Here is a 17,746-nt window from a genome sequence, read left to right as displayed (position 1 = left end):
CATACCAGAATCTGGAAAAAACAGAAAGAAGATCAAGCCCACTGAATGCACAGTGTCCCCTTAAGGAAATTATTCCCCTCTAGTATCCGAGGTTTGATTTGGAATATGTCCTCCCAGGATAGAATGATCTCAATCACCAGTGTATTGATACCCAAAACGCTGGTGTCAGCGAGCCACTCAACGACAGTAAAATACACTTAGAATACTAGATTTAGTAGTAGAAGAAGAAGTTCAGAAATTCGTTCTTAAAATGAGAGGAAATCCCTCAATTTATAGAAAACAAAGGGTAGTGTGAAAAGGTTCTTATTGTGCCTTACCGGAAAGGTCACAAACCATTGGAAAAGTCCCAATCTTTCGGAAAGGTCACCACCTTTCATAAAAGTCACAACTTTTCATAAAAGTCACAACTTTTCATAAAAGTCGAAACTTTTCATAAAAGTCACAACTCTTCATAAAAGTCGCAACTTTTCATCAAAGTCACAACTCTTCATAAAAGTCGCAACTCTTCATTTTCCATTCACACATTTTAAAAACCCAACAATCCCCCGCATGAATGGGGAATGACTCCAAGACAAAGAAACGGACAAATATGTGTACTTTACAAGCAAGAATAAATTGCATCAGGATAAGTAGGTTTCCCCTTGGACTTTCCGTAGTGAACATATGTCGGATATACTCGGTCAATCGGTAGATGCGATATCTTTGAACCGTCGAGCTTTAGTGTATACCTAGACAACCATATGTCACACAATTAACCCTTTACCGTTTATGGTTCTTACGATTGTGTTCGTTTCAGCCATGAACACCTCCTGGTTTCATGAGTGTATAGAGAGATGGGCTTTTGACAATCATCCTCTTTGAAGCGGCTTACACTTCACACTCACATAGGTGATTTCTAACCGTGTTATTGCGTAGATACACTATTTGGTCAAATCTGCCAAACTTAGCAAATCATTAAAAACATTAAGCTTTATTAACTCTATAACAAGCCTTAATGATGTATCCTTGTTCCTGAGCATTGTCTTCATCATGAGAATGGATTGAGTTGGTTGACAATGCCGAACCGTCAGTCACAACTTTGTTTTTCTCCTTGAATCTAGCTCTTGGGATCTCCAGTCTGCTAGATAGAGTTACCGCCATGATGACTTGTCCTAAGTCGTAAACCCATTCCCTTAGATGATCTTTAAACTTTCTCTCTAGTTAGGCCTTTTTGTAAGTGGATCCAACACATTATCCTTTGACTTTACATAGTCAATTCTGATAATTCCACTAGAGAGTAGTTTTCTAACTGTATCTTGTCTATGTCCTATATGACTAGACTTTCCGTTATACATCATTCTCCATGCCCTACCTATTGCAACTTGACTATCAAAGTGTATGCATACTGATGCCAAAGGTTTGGACCAAAATGAATATCTATCAAGAAATTCCAGAGTCTTTCAACTTGTTCACCGACCTTATCTAGAGCACCTAGCTCAGAGATCATTGTAGAGCTAGCGATACATGTCTCTTTTTTTTTTCTTTTTTTAAAAAAAAAAATATATTTCCAAGAGACTGCTCCTCTACCAAGAGTAAATACATATCCACTCGTGGATTTCACTTCATTTGTCCGGTGATCCAATTCACATTACTATATCATTTCAATACTATTGGATATTGTTAAAATGCAAGACATAGTTTTAAGTATTTCTTAAATACTCCAAAACTCTTTTCATTTTCATATAATGAGTTCGATTGGGATCACTCGTGAACCGACTCAGTTTATTAATAGCAAATGCTATATCTAATCGCGCACACTTCGTGATATACATCATACTTCTCAATACTTTAGCACAATCCAATTGTGAGTCACTTTTGCTTTCACTCTTTTGAAATGCAAACCTCACTTTTATTGGAGACTTGACAATATTGAAATCCAAATATTTGAATTAGTCAAGTACCGTTTCAATGCAATGAGACCGCGAATATGCTAAACATTATGGAGTTCTAAGGATTCTTATACTTAAGATCGCATCAGCAACTCCAAAAATTTTCATTCCAAACTTGCTTTCTAGCATACGTTTAGTAGCATTTATGCCATTAGTGTCTCTATTGATGATCAACATATCACCAATTATACAAACAAACAATGACCTAATGATTTTAATGTAAACACATTTTTCACTTCCATCATTCTTAAATCCATTTACCAACATAGTTTGGTCAAATATCTTATGTCATTGTTTGGGCGCTTGTTTTAGTCCATAAAGTGACTTAACAAGTTCGCACACTTTCTTTTCTTTACCAAGAACCACAAAACCCTTGGGTTGTTTCATGTAAATTTCTTCCTCCAAGTCTACATTTAAGAGAGTTGTTTTCACATTCATTTGATGAATTTGGAGGTCATATACCACAGCTAATACAACTAACATCCAAATGAATGTAATTCTAGTTACTGACGAGTATGTGTCCAAAAGATCAAGACCTTGTTTTTGTCTTGCTTTATATCTGTCAACAGTTCCATCGACTTTCATTTTCCTTTTGAGGATTCACTTTTAACCCAAAAGTTTTATTTCCTGGGGAAGATCAACCAACTTCCAATAGGATTCTCAATATTGAACCAATCTCACTATTAATACCATCTGTCCAAAAGGATGAGTCTACAAAAGACACAAGAAATGTTACAAAATCATATTCGAAGAAAGTAGATGTACTTTGACATTTACTACACCTCGGAATATCTTTATTAAGTACATTCTCTTTTTTCCTTTTCAAGGTCTTTTAGACCCTTCACTAGACTACTCAAGTCTAATTTTACAGTCCACAATCATAGGTCCTATTTTAATCCTTTTAGAAATAGGAACTTGGACTTTAGCTAGACACCCCCACACTTTGAAATATTTCAAGTTGGATTTCCTTCCTTTCCATTTCTTATATGGAATAGATTGTGTCCTGAACAAACAAAATTGCTTTCTTTCTAAAAAGACAACTTTTTGTCGTTCCCTTTTGCAGTAAGGATAGTTCCTCCACACAAGTTTTGTGGTAAACTCGAACTTATAAATAGTGCATCCATCATTTCTTTCAACGTTCGATTTTTCATTAGATTGAGGAGAATAGGGCAGCAGTTTGATGGATAATTCCATTTTCCAAACATATTTCTACACAAGAAGATTTATACTCTCCATTCTTATCACTTCTTATGTATTTCCCAAATGATTTTCAACTTTGATATTATATTGTCTAAACATTTCTATTGCTTCATCCTTACCATTCAACAAATAGACATAGTCATTTCTAATGCAATTGTCAATGAAAGTTATGAGATACTTTTTTCCACCACGAAATGGTGTTGACTTCATATCACAAATGTTAGTGTAAATCAACTCTAAGGGATTAGAATTCCTTTCAACAGATTTATAAGAATGCTCAGCATACTTAGACTCCACACAAACATGCCATTTTTATTTATTGCACTCAAAGTTAGACAAAACTTCTAAGTTGATCAGTTTTCCTTACAAGGTTTTGTAATTGACATGCCCCAAGTGTTCATGTCACAAACTTTAACTCAAGCAAGTAAGAACAAATAAAAATATTGAGTTTGAAAAGCTCTTCGCGAGGTAGCTTTTTTCTCACTAATATTTTGTTCCTATTTCTTACAATTTTGTGTGATACAAATATTGTTTAGAGTCATCACCTTGTCAAATGTCCTTTTCAGAAGGAACTTTCCATAACTTTCAATTGGATTGTTATAGAACTACCCATGAACAAAGTTTCATCGGGTCCAATAAAGGCAATATAGTCCAAATATTTCTTTTACAGAACATAACAAATGACTATTCACCAATATTCATGTCTATGCAACTAATTTTATCATAATAGACATATCTTTTCATGAAAAATCACAACATTTTAAGTGACACTTTTTCATAAAAGAACACAATTATTTTGAACAAATATATATAAAATTTGGTAGTTTCATACTAGTCACACCATATACTAGTAATAGAGAAACTCAACAACCACAATACAAAATATACTCCAAGAATTTTGTGGGTCTAACATAATACAAAAGTATCATTGAATTTCATATCTTTTGCTCCAAAATTAAATTAGACACCAAGTCTAATTTTATCTTTATCATAAGCAAAGAACCCCCACATTTTAAATGTGATCTCAAAAATATTTTTCAAGTATTTGAAAATAGTTTTTCCACATATATTTCCAGACCATCAAAATGTCATTGGCACTATGAAACCTCTTTTGGAAATATTATTCTACAAAAGAATTATATTGCTTCAATTCTCTTTGACAATCTTTACATAGTGTCAAAGTTCATTCCATAGAGGCACAAAATCACAAACTCTAAGACACTGGTATTTTTCCATCTATCACAAATAGACATATCACTTAGTATTTAGAATACTAACAATAAAGACAAAAAAATTTGTACAATTTGTTTCTATATAACAATGAGTTTATAGAAAGTCAAAAGTACAACATTGACTTATTATGTGAAGTTTTCATAATCTTTTTCAAACCAATTGCATAGTCTGATTTATCTAGAGTAGTAAACAACAAAAGTTTTTAGCCTACAAAAATCAGACACAATCAAATTTCACATGGAGTACCAAACTACAAAAGTTTTTTTTTCCAAACATAGTTAAACATATTCTTTATTACATAGAAATGTTTTTCTTTTCAAATAGTCTTCCAACTATAACATTTTGACATACCATTTTATCAAACAAAAATGTGCATATCTCATTTTGCAAACTAAAAAATTTTAAAGGCAATACTATTTGCCAAGAAAAATTCATTCCACAACAAATGGTTTGCAGATCTTTTTCCAAAGATACACATGATTAAAAATCAAAATTGTTAACTCTTAGAAACTATTTTCCTCCTTAGATAAATAGTAAGAAGGTTACCTGGTGTAATCTTTAACCAGAATAGCACCAATTTTTTCTGTACATTCTCATATCGACCTTGCTAAACAAAGCACCGAATTCGGGAGAAGTAATGCCTTAAACTTCTACTTCCATGATCTGTTTCTCTCAATCAGTAGAATACAAGAAATACCAACAGTATAATAAATTCCTTAAGATTGTTATTCGTCTTGTATTCCCAAGATACTTAGAATAAAACTTTGAAGAGTTTGGTAAGACACAATAAAGTTTAAGAACATTTTCACAACTAGAAAATTAAAACTAGTAGAGAAACTAGAATCAAAAACAAGGTAGAAAAAATATACGAAATATTTTTTCTTAAAGAAGAATTGTTGTCAATCTGTGTTTAAAGAATCTTACTGATTCCAACAAACTTTGCAGAAACACGAAGTTACCAAAGTTTTATGAACCAGTGAAGAATAGAAGAATATAAATTAATTCACAATTCTAAAATTTGTAACACATACCAGAATCTGGAAAAAACAGAAAGAAGATCAAGCCCACTGAATGCACAGTGTCCCCTTAAGGAAATTATTCCCCTCTAGTATCCGAGGTTTGATTTGGAATATGTCCTCCCAGGATAGAATGATCTCAATCACCAGTGTATTGATACCCAAAACGCTGGTGTCAGCGAGCCACTCAACGGCAGTAAAGTACACTTAGAATACTAGATTTAGTAGTAGAAGAAGAAGTTCAGAAATTCGTTCTTAAAATGAGAGGAAATCCCTCAATTTATAGAAAACAAAGGGTAGTGTGAAAAGGTTCTTATTGTGCCTTACCGGAAAGGTCACAAACCATTGGAAAAGTCCCAATCTTTCGGAAAGGTCACCACCTTTCATAAAAGTCACAACTTTTCATAAAAGTCACAACTTTTCATAAAAGTCGAAACTTTTCATAAAAGTCACAACTCTTCATAAAAGTCGCAACTTTTCATCAAAGTCACAACTCTTCATAAAAGTCGCAACTCTTCATTTTCCATTCACACCTTTTAAAAACCCAACAGTCATCAGCAAACAACCTAACAGGTGGTTCACTCATGGATAGAACTTTCAAACTTGCAAAGGCCCCATTGGATAGAATGACTAAAACTAACTGAGCTTGGAACACAAAGGATGTCAAGGTGACATCGGGTGTCAACTCCACTATCATGACCAATGAAGGAGAAAAGAGGAGGAAAGAGATGAAAACAGGGTTATAATGATAACTCAAGTGGAGTTGTTTGCAAAGTACATAATTGGCACCAGAGTCAGAGTGTGAAAGCTATTGGAGCGCAACGAGACAAATCCCTCGAGGAAGATAATGCATATGCATTGTTTGATGAGGAAGTTCAATACATATCAATTCAAGTGGCAGGTTCTCCCCCGAGGTACCAAGGTGCCAACCAAGGCTCTTGGCGACCTCAAGACAGGAATCAAGGTTGGAGAGACATGGATCGTCGGAGAGAGAGGGGGCTTACCATAGATAGTTTTCAAACGCTTGATAGTTAGTTAAAACCACAATTAAAAGATAATTGACACTGTGTTACACATAAATAAATGAACAAAGAGTTAACATATAATTGCTCTTTGTGAAAACAGCATAAGAATACATCCGATAATTAATGTGACGATCATTTCACATTTTAATGAGGATACCGCCAAGGGTAATGAACTTACCGTAGATGGCTTACAAATGTGAAGTCTAGAGGAGTGAAAAACAGAATTCATAACATGGAATGGAAAAAGAACCAAATAACCAAAAACACATTCTATTCAGCCGGCTTTAATACCTTGAATCAAGCTACTTCGCTGGTTTACAGTCGCAAGTTTTATTCAGCTTTCCTGCTACGTGTAGCCATTTAGCCATTTCATTTCATACTACACAAGCTATTTAGCTGAATATAAAACTGGACAAACCAGTCTTCAATCTTCTCTAGCACTCTAATGTACCATCCCAGATGGAATAACAAACACAGATTTCAATGTAGCATTGGCCGTCCCATTTCCACCACAGTGTGCTGGAGATACAACAGCAGGTTCCGTATAAAAGATCGGAATCTCGCTCTACCCTATATAATGCTGCTAATTAGAGAAGCTGAAAACCTACTGCTCTCGTATGGCTATACATACCCAACAGAACAAATGCAGTAGCAAAATTTGATCAACTAGAAATCCAGGGCCAAGCACCCACAACGTATCTTACTGTTTCCTTTAGACATGTATGCTACTCCCGTTGCAATAAATGCCATCAAATGATCCATTAGCCATCTTTGTCCCATTTACATATCGATGTGATTTTAGTCCTGACGTACCATTGCTCAAACTCCATGTTTTGGGAACACCCTTCTTCAACAAAGTTTCAAGTTGCCCAGTTGCTGCGGCTATAAGCCCTGTATAAAAGAAAAAAACAAGATTATACAAAGAATCAGCAAAACTTCAAGAAAAAAACATGAAATGCAGATATATCTAGAAGTCCAGCATCCAAATTAATAAAACGAATTCATCCATTTGGCTCCTCGTCCCCAGATATATGAAGCAGGTGAAATACCTAGGAACAGGGCAGAAGGGGTTCCTGGCCTTGATTTAAATTCTGGATGAAATTGAACTCCGATGAAGTAAGGATGATTTGGCAGCTCAACAATCTGTAGATGAAGCATCCCACAAGATCAATCAACCACAGCAACATAACTAGCTAGCATGATATGTTAAATTTAATGGTTTAAGAGGTTAACCTCCATGCGGTGACCACTTTCATCTTTGCCAGTGAAAGAAAGACCAGCATCTTCAAGTTGCTGCACCATGTCGGGGTTCACCTAAACAGTAGCATGAGATAAGCTCTTTAGTCGTGAAGTCCATATAAGAGGGTAGTCCGCATGTAATTTTACAAGTCCACCTAACTTTGAAAATTGAAATAGCTAAACCAAAGTTCCAAAGAGAAAGTGTCGCACCTCATATCTGTGTCGATGCCTCTCATCTATAAAGCTCTGGTTGCCATATCTGACACAAGATATATTTTATTCAGTTGGAGATGGCAAAAGGTAAAATTCCACCATATATGGTTTAGATGAATTATAGTATATTTATTATTGTGGATAAATGATGCTGATCCTCCCCACGCCTCCTCCACCCACAACAGAAGATTTCAAGAATGGAAGGAAAGAAACAACTTCCTAGCAGACAGATTCATAAGAATTGATGAGCAATGCAGGACTGACTTTCAAATCTGCAAATGGCTTATATAGGCTGTTCAACCTGATGCATTGGTAGATGCTTAATCTGACTGTGAGTTATAGTACGGATTCAAAATAAAACCATTCAAACAAAGTGTACACTAAAAAGAGGGATTTACTAATGAAGGTTATAAGTGGTAGTGACTGAGCTTTCACTCAAAGCTTAACATATATTTTACAGTCATGCACATACTCAGGCTGATTTATTGAAAAAGTTACGAGGAAAGGAAGGAAAAGAGTGTTCTAATCAAAACTGACAGAGATGATGATTGTCATGCGGTCTCTTGAAGTCACATCACAAAAAAAAACTGAAATTTAAACATCTGATACTTCGAAATATAAGACTCGATAATACCCAACTTTTGTTTACTTTCAAACAACTACAAACCAAATACAGATGATCATAATTCTATTCAATCTAGAAGACAACATAGATTTGATACCAGCAATGGAATAGGACACAAACATCAGCAAGTTAAGGGATTCTTCGTGGTACTAAGTTATCTTGCTTTTGCACTATCATCTTAAATGGTTATGAATTTCAACTTCCCTCGTGTCAATTAAAATCCCTTTGCAGTTTCACATTTCATCCTATGGAATAAGTAGAGGAAAGGAAGTACATACAATTTTGCAGATTTACAATCCGCAACTTTAAAATATGTTCTCCTAGATCCAAGACGCATCGTACCACCCATATGAGTTTTTGAACCCTGAGATCATATCACACAGATTAGAACTGAGAACTACTAAAACAAAACTAGAAACACAGGACAATCATGAGGGACAAGAGAGATAAAGGGAAAGCACTCTTTACCTCTGGCATAAAAATGACACAAGGATTCTGAGTGTTGTGATCAAATTCTGTACTGTTTGCGTCTAGCAATCCAAGAATGGATCGAGCAAACTCAATAACAGCAATTTGCATTCCTAGACATATGCCAAGGAACGGAATCCTGTTTGCACGGGCATATCTAGCAGCGAGGATTTTACCCTCCACACCTCTGTCACCAAATCCTCCAGGAACTAGGATAGCATTCGCCCCCTGTAAAGTGAAGAGTAGTTCAACAAGTCAGAAACAATAAAATTGAAGACATGGATATAAAAAGAGTTGAATTTGGCCAACATCATGTTATAGAGTAACACCACACAAACCTTCAACAACTTCCAAGCACTTCTATAATTCTCAGGATTCTGCATGTAGAAGTATCAGTCAGATAAGGAACAACCAAGAGTAAAAGCAAGCGAACACAGCGGAAGCAAAATACCTCTGTAGAAGTTTCATCCTCAAGGTCACTGGCTGCAATCCAATCTATACAAAGTTTCCTGTGGCAAGCTACAGAGGCATGCACAAGAGCCTACACAAATAACTCGCAATGATTTAGATATTGACAACATAAAGGAGAACTAATTTATCGACTGATTGTTCTCAGCTATATAAAGGTAAAATAGAGGTGGAAATATATTGGCTTAAATGATAAAATATCCACCCGAAACAAAATAGGGAGCTCAAAATGAGATGGAGCATCAGAGGCAACAATATTCTCCATTTTTCGAACTCAAGCAGAAGAATCTAAGTCATTGATAAAACTGTTATGCCTGATGATCACTTTTGACAAAACTATATCGTAGAAAATAACAATTAAATGAAAATAGGTGTAGGAGCAAATACAATAAGGAAACCTCCTCTTTATATATTTGAGTACAGTATAATTACCTTCAGTACAGAGAGGTATGCATCTGAAAGCCCGGTGTACTTTCCTACCATGGCTACTCTAACCTGTAAATTCAGATGGAGATATTTATGAAAGTTGTGATGCAAATTGAGGGACTAAATTCCAAAAAGGAAGATAGAATACATTTCATATATATATATTATAGAATATTATTTATTTATGTGTATATATATATCACAAAACCTACAGGCTCTTGTAGCTTGTCACAGAGGGCAGCCTGAGATGTCCATTCTCCCAAAGCAGGCTGTTGTGCAACTCTGAAAATGAAATAATAAATTCATCATCATACAAGAGATGGCACAAAATCACAAAGTAGAAAAAATGAATATTGAATACTCCTTGTCATCAATCAATGTATGCAACTGAAACATACCCTTTAAGGTTCAGAACTTTCAGAATTGCTTCATGCGCCTTCTGATCCTAAATACACAAAAGATTTTCTTTAAAGCTTATAGTAAAGATGTTATGTAGAAATACATAAAAAAGAAGTGTGCCAAAATTACTTACTCTTAAAAGCAAAGGAACGCGCCAAATGTTTGAGACATCATAAAGAGTAATAATGTTATCTAGCTGAAATAAAAGGAATATAGAACCTGAGCACCAAGAATTGAGAGTTGATGACCTAAACAAGATTAGCTCTATAAAAATAAAGATTATTTGGTCATAATACCGGGACATGGCAAAACCGGGAAATTTTCTCCTTGACATTCTCTTCTAGTTCCTGAATAAATAGACCAACTTCAAGAACTGAACTTGATAAACATATAGATATATGTGTCCCAAAAGATAAGGGGGAAGAGACGAACCGTTGTGCTCCGGCATGCTAAAATGTTGGGAGTCAATCCCAGGCTTCTCAAACCTCTAACACTGTGCTGAGTAGGTTTTGTTTTCTGAATTTCAAAATAACAAAATACTCAATCTGAGTGATTACTATAATAGAAGATATCCACGTGACCCAGAAATATATTTACCTGCTCACCAACTACACTCAAAACAGGCACAAGGCTGACATGTATCAAGCAAAAATTACCGGCACCTAACAAGTAAAAGTTGATGAATAGATGTTAGTTGCACCTTATTTTTAGAAGGTACTCGGCTGAGTCAATTCAAGATTTGCACATCATAGAGCACAACTGACAGTGACATCATTTGATTGCCAAGAAATCAAGTTTAGACGAGTAAACCTTACCTACACGATATGAGAATTGTCCTAATGCTTCAATAAATGGCATTGATTCAATATCTCCTGCATTAAGGAACAAATTACTTTTAAGAAAACACGTATCATTTGACAACTTACCCTGCTCATGTGAAAAAGTTGTTAAGCATACCTATTGTGCCACCCAGTTCTATGACACAAACATCTGGTGGGCCATCCTTGCCATCAACTGGAATGACAGCCACACGTTCTATCCACTCTTGAATGGCATCTGTAATGTGAGGGACAACCTAGAGAAGCGACAGACAGACGGTAAGAGCATAAACATTGGAAGAAATGACTAAGTAATTTTCTGGAAAGGTGGTAAACCTGAACAGTCTTTCCCAAATAATCCCCTCTTCTCTCCTTATCAATAACCGACTGCAAAACCAAAATAACAAAGCAGTTTCTATCATAATCTATGAATATCATCGAGCATACATCAATAATCTGATAGGGAATTTTAGAGGACATGCCTGATAAATTTTCCCAGTAGTTATATTGTTGTCACCGGTCAACTTAATATCTAGAAAACGCTCATAGTTTCCAAGGTCCAGGTCCACCTGCAAGTGAAAAGCAAATCTCGATATCAGTGACATACAAACAAACAATTTGCACTTTATCTTAGGTGAAATTGAAGTAACCATCCAAAAGCTTTAATTTTACAAGGAAAACAGGTAATACTAAAAAGCAAAACTATACACCAAAAAAATTTAACTTTCAAATATCTGCACTTTAACAGTACCTAACAGAAAACACAACCAAAACATTAGAGTAACATGTTTTAGTTTAAAATTAGAGAGTCCAAAATAATGTAAGAAATCAGCACCAGCTGACTACTATTTGGGGTAAAAAGGGCAACAAAAAAAAATTTAAATTAATCATTAACATGAAAGATTTATATCTAACCTCTCCACCATCATCCAAGACATACACTTCTCCATGCTCGAAAGGAGACATTGTGCCAGCATCAGTGTTCAAATAAGGATCTGAAAGTGAAAAAGGAACAGTAAGTAGACATTTTATATACAATTCTTCCACCTCATTTGGACTATACCAGCAATTGAAGTAAACAACAGTACACTGTGCTTGTTTAAGAAAATCCGTTAAGAAGCAAAAAAGGAGGATCCATTTCCTAAGAGACAAAGTTTTTTCAATCTAGAGAGAGGAACACAGGAACTACAACTCAGCTAACAATAAGTTTACAAGAACCCATGTAAAATTGGGGAAAAAGAAGAAAGAAAAACAATTTGTGGCTGAAGCTGAAAAGCAGAAAACTTTTGTTGCTTAAAACAAGGAATACTTCTTCAAATTTTCTGAACATGTTTTGCCAAAAAAAAAAAATCAAAAAATTTAAAGAAACATAAACTTGAAGTCTTGACCAAAATTATTCATTAGAGAAACGCCATCTTAAAGTTTTTCGGTGTCTTATCGGCAGAGAGTTTGACTAGAACAGCCAACAGGAAAATAACTTTTTTCTTCAAGGTTCGAGCCCTTTGCGAATCTGAGTGGAGAACACAGCTTCTACCATCAGAATTCCCCTCCCTCATTTATCCAACAATGTCTGATTTCATAAAGTATATACCAGATAAGAGAGGAACTATCAAATATTTAAAGTCATTGAGTTGGCTTTCTATTTTTTTAAAAAGAATTCTTTTTTTTTTACATATATAAGCATGAGTTCTAGAGCAGTATTGATTCTTTGGTGCATTGTTGATTTAGAAATGAGATAGAAGAAGAATGAGGCAAAAAGCAGAGACCAATCTTAATGGAGGTAACACGAAGACCGCAGGCCTTAAGAATAAGACCAATACTGCTGGCAGTGACTCCTTTACCGAGCCCACTAACAACTCCTCCTGTCACCAACACGTACTTCATTTCTTCAGCTACTCTATAAACAAGAAGAAGGAAAAGGACCCATTAGCAATCCTTCAGAAACAATGTTTGCTCTGGGGTGGTACAATAAACAAGGCAAGAATTGGGAACAAACATACCTACAAGGAAAAGACTTGGGCCAGGAAACTTTTTCTCAAATTAAGAATAGTATGAAACGAAGCAACCTTATCCAATAAAAGGCGTTTCTTTTTTCACAAGAGAAAGAAAAAAGGAGGTGCAAAAAGCATGAGTGAGAATGGGGTGTATGTGAAGAAGCAATGGCGACTTTATATAGTAAAAATATGAGGGCGGAGGCTAATAGAGAAAGGAGACAAGGATATCGCAACTCTTTTTCAAAATTCTAAAACCTCCCCAAACCCTGCCACCCTCACTTGTTTTCCTCTTTTTATCAAAAAAATAATGAATAAATAAACAAAAACAAAAAAAGTAAAAGCAGAAAGAGAAAATACATTTAAAAAATTAAATAAAAAGTATATTTAAAAAATATCTTAATGCTCAATTGATTGTTTTCTGATCATATATTTTATCGGTAAAGATTCAACTCTCAATATTTTCTTTTGCTCCCTCATTTATTAATAACCCATATATTTATTTTTAAAAAGAGAAAAAGTTGATGTAAAACGTAAAAAATTGAAACATGTGATGAATCGAATTGGATCAGACCAAAGGAGAAGTAGGCAAAAGAAGAAAAGTGAAACCGAATGAAGTATCCAATAAAAATAAAATAACGTTAGCTAACATGTAGAATGTTCAAAATTTTACAAGAGAGAAAATTGTTGCAAAACGTAAAAATTGAGACATGTTAGAGTTCTGGTCGGGCCAAAGAAGAAAAGTGAAACTAAATAGAGTACACAATTAACAAAACAAAAAAAGAAGTTAGGCCACAAGCTGAGTGTTTAAGGTTTGAATAAAAATTGATCTAAATTGTAAAAAATTAGACATGTGAGGAATTGGGTCAGACCAAAGGAGAAGTAAGCAAAAGAAGAAAAGTAAAACTGCAATAAAAATAAAATAAAGTTAGGCAATACGTAGAGTGTTTAAAAATTTTTAAGAGGGAGTTATTGTAAAATGTAAAAATTGAGACATGTTAAATTCGGATCGAGCCAAAGGAGAAGTAGTCAAAACAAGAAAAGTGGAACAAAATGGAATATCAAATCAACAAAAAGTTAGGCCACAGACTTAGGGTGTGTTTGGTATGAAGAAAAATGTTTTCATCGAATATGTTTTTCTATAAAAATATTTTTTTGAAAAATAAGTAGATTTTGAACTTATTTTCTCATTTTTGGTTGGTGAGTAAAAAATATTTTTCGGAAAAAGATTTTTTAGTGTTTGATTAATGAATGAAAAATATTTTTGAGAAAATATCTTTTATTTTTACTAGAGAGTAGAAAATAATTTTTGAATTGAAATTGAAAATATTTTTAAAAATAAACATAGATTTTTTTTGGGGGTGGGGGTGGGGTGGTGGGGCTGGGGTAGGGGTGAGATGGGGTAAACATATAAAAATTTGAAATTGAAAATATTTTTTAAAAACAAACTTAAATTTCTTTTTGGAGGGAGCGGGGGAGGGGGGGGGGAGGGGGGGTCGCGGGTAGGGGGTGAGGGTGAGGGTGAGGGTGAGGGTGGGGTGAAAAAATAATAATTTGAAATTGAAAATATTTTTTAAAAATAAACTTAATTTTTTTTGAAGGGGATGAAGAGCTGATGGGGGGCGGGTACGGGGTGGGGTGAAAAAACAAAATTGGAAATTGGAAATTTTTTTAAAAAACAAACTTAAATTGTTTTGGAGGGGGGTAGAGGGCTGGCGGAGGGGGGGGGGAGGGTAGGGGTGAGGGTGGGGTCAAAAAATAAAAAAATTGAAATTAGAAATATTTTTTAAAAATAAACTTTAGGTTTTTTTTTTTTTGGGGGGGGGGGGGGGGGGGAGGTGGTAGGTGGGCTGGCCTGGGGTGAAATGAGAAAAATAAGAAATTGAAAATATTTTTTAGAAACGAATTTTAATTTTTAAATTTTTTTTGGGGGAGTGGAGGGGGAGGGGTCGAGGGTAGAGGTGGGGTGAAAAAAAAAATTGAAATTGGAGATATTTTTAAAAACAATTTTTTCTTTTTTGGGGGTAGGTTGAGCGTGGGGTAAAAAAATAAAAAAATTGAAGCTGAAAATAATTTTTTAAAAATAAGCTTTAAATTTATTTTTTTCAAAAAAAAAATTGTAATATGAAGTTGGAGAGAGAGTTTTGAAAAATGTTTTCCTTAATTTTTGAAGGGAAGTCATTTTCCTTAAATTTGAGGAAAATGAGTTGATTTGGAAAACATTTTACCCAACCAAACATGATAAAATTGGAAAACATTTTCCGGAAAATGTTTTCCTTCATACCAAAACACACCCTTAGTGTTCAAGATTTGAGTAAAAACGGATTTACATCGAAAAATTTGAATCAAATAAATTGATTTTATTTGGATTTGACTTGATTTTGGTTATATTTTTAAAACCCGATAATATTTGATTAGGTATTGATTTTATTAAAAAAAAAAACTGCAAAAATAATTGAACCGACAAACTACATACATAATTATTATATACACATGGCATAATACTTCTTATAAACAATTTTAAATATCTTTTATATGTTAACATCAATATATTTCTATATTATATTATAATATATATTATTATATTGTATTAAAAGTGGAAAGTTTTAAATTCAAAAGTCAAATTACTATAATATTTTTTTAATAAATTAAGAAAAAATTAGTAATATGATGTTTTAGTAATTTATCTTTCATCAGTTTTAAATAACTTAAACACTTAATTTATACAAAAAAATAAATAACGAACAATTTTTCTTTAAAACACTTTATTTAAAGGAACGTGATCTTTTGAATCAGTAAAAGTGGCGACTCTTTCTAATTTTGAAATATAAATACACACATTTTAATAAATAAGTTAATTAAAATCATAAGATAAGAAAATTAGAAAACGAACATAAGTTAGATTTGGCTCATAATTCCTTGTGATATGACTCATCTTCTTCCAACATAAATATCCATGAATTTTCTTCTTCTTTTTGTTTCTTTTGAAGATAATGATATACGTTTTAGAAATTGATTTTCAGAAAATACTATGTTTACGTAATGATTTTTTTTTTTCAATCCATGAATTTATACAAGCAAATACATATAATATAAGAGGAATTGGCCAAAAGCTCCATTAACTTATTGTTGAATTTTCAACTAGACACTCATACTTTACCCCATGAACATTTTAAAATTATAATTAATTTCACCCTAAAATGTCATAATCAATTATGTATGTTGTGGTGTAATACACGTGCACGCCACGTAAATGCCACATCAACGTTGTGTCAATGCCACATCAGCACCGCATAATAAAGACAATAAATATATTATTATTTTCTACTTCTTTTTTCTCTTTTCTTTTATTTTGTACACATTAGAAAAATCTCTTTATACCCGATGACATCACTCTTTTATTTTATACCCATTACAAAAATCTCTTTATACCCCATGACATCATCATCCCCAAATCCAACCTACTCGTCGTTGTTAACCTGCCGGCAAGAGAAAGAACAAGGGATTTTTCCGATGAGTGGAAGTATTCTCTATGGCCAGAAGAATCTCTCCCAAACGGCGACATATAAATAATTCAATTGGTTTTTCAACAACTTCTTCCATTGTTACACACTTTACTCCATAGATTTGTGACTCAATTCAAAATTTTAAAGTAATTCAATTTTTTCTTCTTTCTCTAATTCAATTAATCGGAATTTCTTAGCTGTGAAAAATTATGATCAAATTGAATTTTTATGCTCTGTTTTGAAGATACCCGTTACTTTTAGGTCTTGTTTGTATTTTGTATGTTGTTTATTAGTATATAATATAACATCAATGTAGGGGGTTAAAGGAGTTGAAGATGTTTGTTTTCAACAAATTTTAAAGTGACAGAAAAATAAAATGCAATCACAAATAAAATATGAAGAAACATAATTTTATTCATTAAGATTGTGAGTACAAATCTATTCCTCTCTTGATTCTTCTCTCATAAGATATTTATTCATGATTCGAGGGTCATTTGTGGTGTATTTCTAGAATTAGAATGATTTGAATTTGATCTCTTTATTAATATTCCATGAATTTGTGAAATATTCGAAGTGTCTTTTCAAAAAAAATAGTACCCTTTTATATATGGATGAACTAGAGTTTAGAGTTGAGGAGCCTATAAAAATCCTAATTGAAGTTAAACACATCATGTAGAGTCTCAACTCGAATTAAACACATCTTATAGACTTTCACGAAATTCCAATATGTACAATGTTGTATGAGATTATGTGTGTAATGCTGATGAAAATAGATTATGTTTACATTTGTTTTTCATGTTTTATTAAATGGAGATTTCTTTTTGTTTGATATGATTTTTTACGGAAAGAATTATTATTTTTAGAAACTTTAATTGACAAGTGATAACTAAGAAGATTTAAAGGCTAAGATTGTTGAAGAAATTTTGTATAGCAATGTGAAGAGTACTTCGTAGAATGTGCAAAAAGAAAGAAGATAAGCATGGGAGTGGGTAAGGGGGCTGTTTGGAAAGCCACCGTGGTAATTTTTTTATTTTTATTTTTTAATATAAAGGTGGGCAAAAGATGCTCATTAATTAAAAGAATAAATAAAGGAAAAATTACAAAAAATTCATCTTTTAGTTTACTTATTATCATTATCTCCTATAAATTTTACAAATCTCCAAAATTCCTCATTTTTGCACATCAGATTAG

At 33.5% G+C, this 17,746-nt stretch overlaps 1 protein-coding gene across 2 annotated transcripts; it reads right to left on the bottom strand.

The window, feature by feature from the left end:
* Window positions 1-7,070: 7,070 nt before the first annotated feature.
* On the bottom strand, window positions 7,071-13,004 carry LOC125827515 (uncharacterized). Of its 2 annotated transcripts, none has more exons than XM_049506813.1 (21): window positions 12,825-13,004; window positions 11,974-12,053; window positions 11,541-11,627; window positions 11,395-11,445; window positions 11,198-11,315; window positions 11,056-11,112; window positions 10,838-10,902; window positions 10,673-10,756; window positions 10,537-10,587; window positions 10,374-10,436; window positions 10,240-10,286; window positions 10,054-10,123; window positions 9,848-9,910; window positions 9,399-9,488; window positions 9,286-9,324; window positions 8,948-9,175; window positions 8,758-8,843; window positions 7,852-7,900; window positions 7,636-7,716; window positions 7,452-7,545; window positions 7,071-7,293 (listed from the first exon to the last, which is right to left on the bottom strand). In XM_049506813.1, exons 1-21 carry the CDS (start codon window positions 12,940-12,942, stop codon window positions 7,115-7,117), a joined length of 1,800 nt encoding a protein of 599 aa, XP_049362770.1. In that variant the 5' UTR covers window positions 12,943-13,004; the 3' UTR covers window positions 7,071-7,114. The 2 variants fall into 2 exon arrangements, with proteins under 2 accessions (XP_049362770.1, XP_049362778.1); XM_049506821.1 differs by having other exon boundaries at window positions 11,502-11,627; window positions 12,825-12,975.
* Window positions 13,005-17,746: the final 4,742 nt, after the last annotated feature.

The sequence above is a fragment of the Solanum verrucosum genome, unplaced genomic scaffold, assembly GCF_900185275.1.
Source record: "Solanum verrucosum unplaced genomic scaffold, falcon-dt-bn FXZP01000294.1, whole genome shotgun sequence".
Classification (NCBI taxonomy): domain Eukaryota; kingdom Viridiplantae; phylum Streptophyta; class Magnoliopsida; order Solanales; family Solanaceae; genus Solanum; species Solanum verrucosum.
This window is presented reverse-complemented; position numbering and strand designations above follow the sequence as displayed.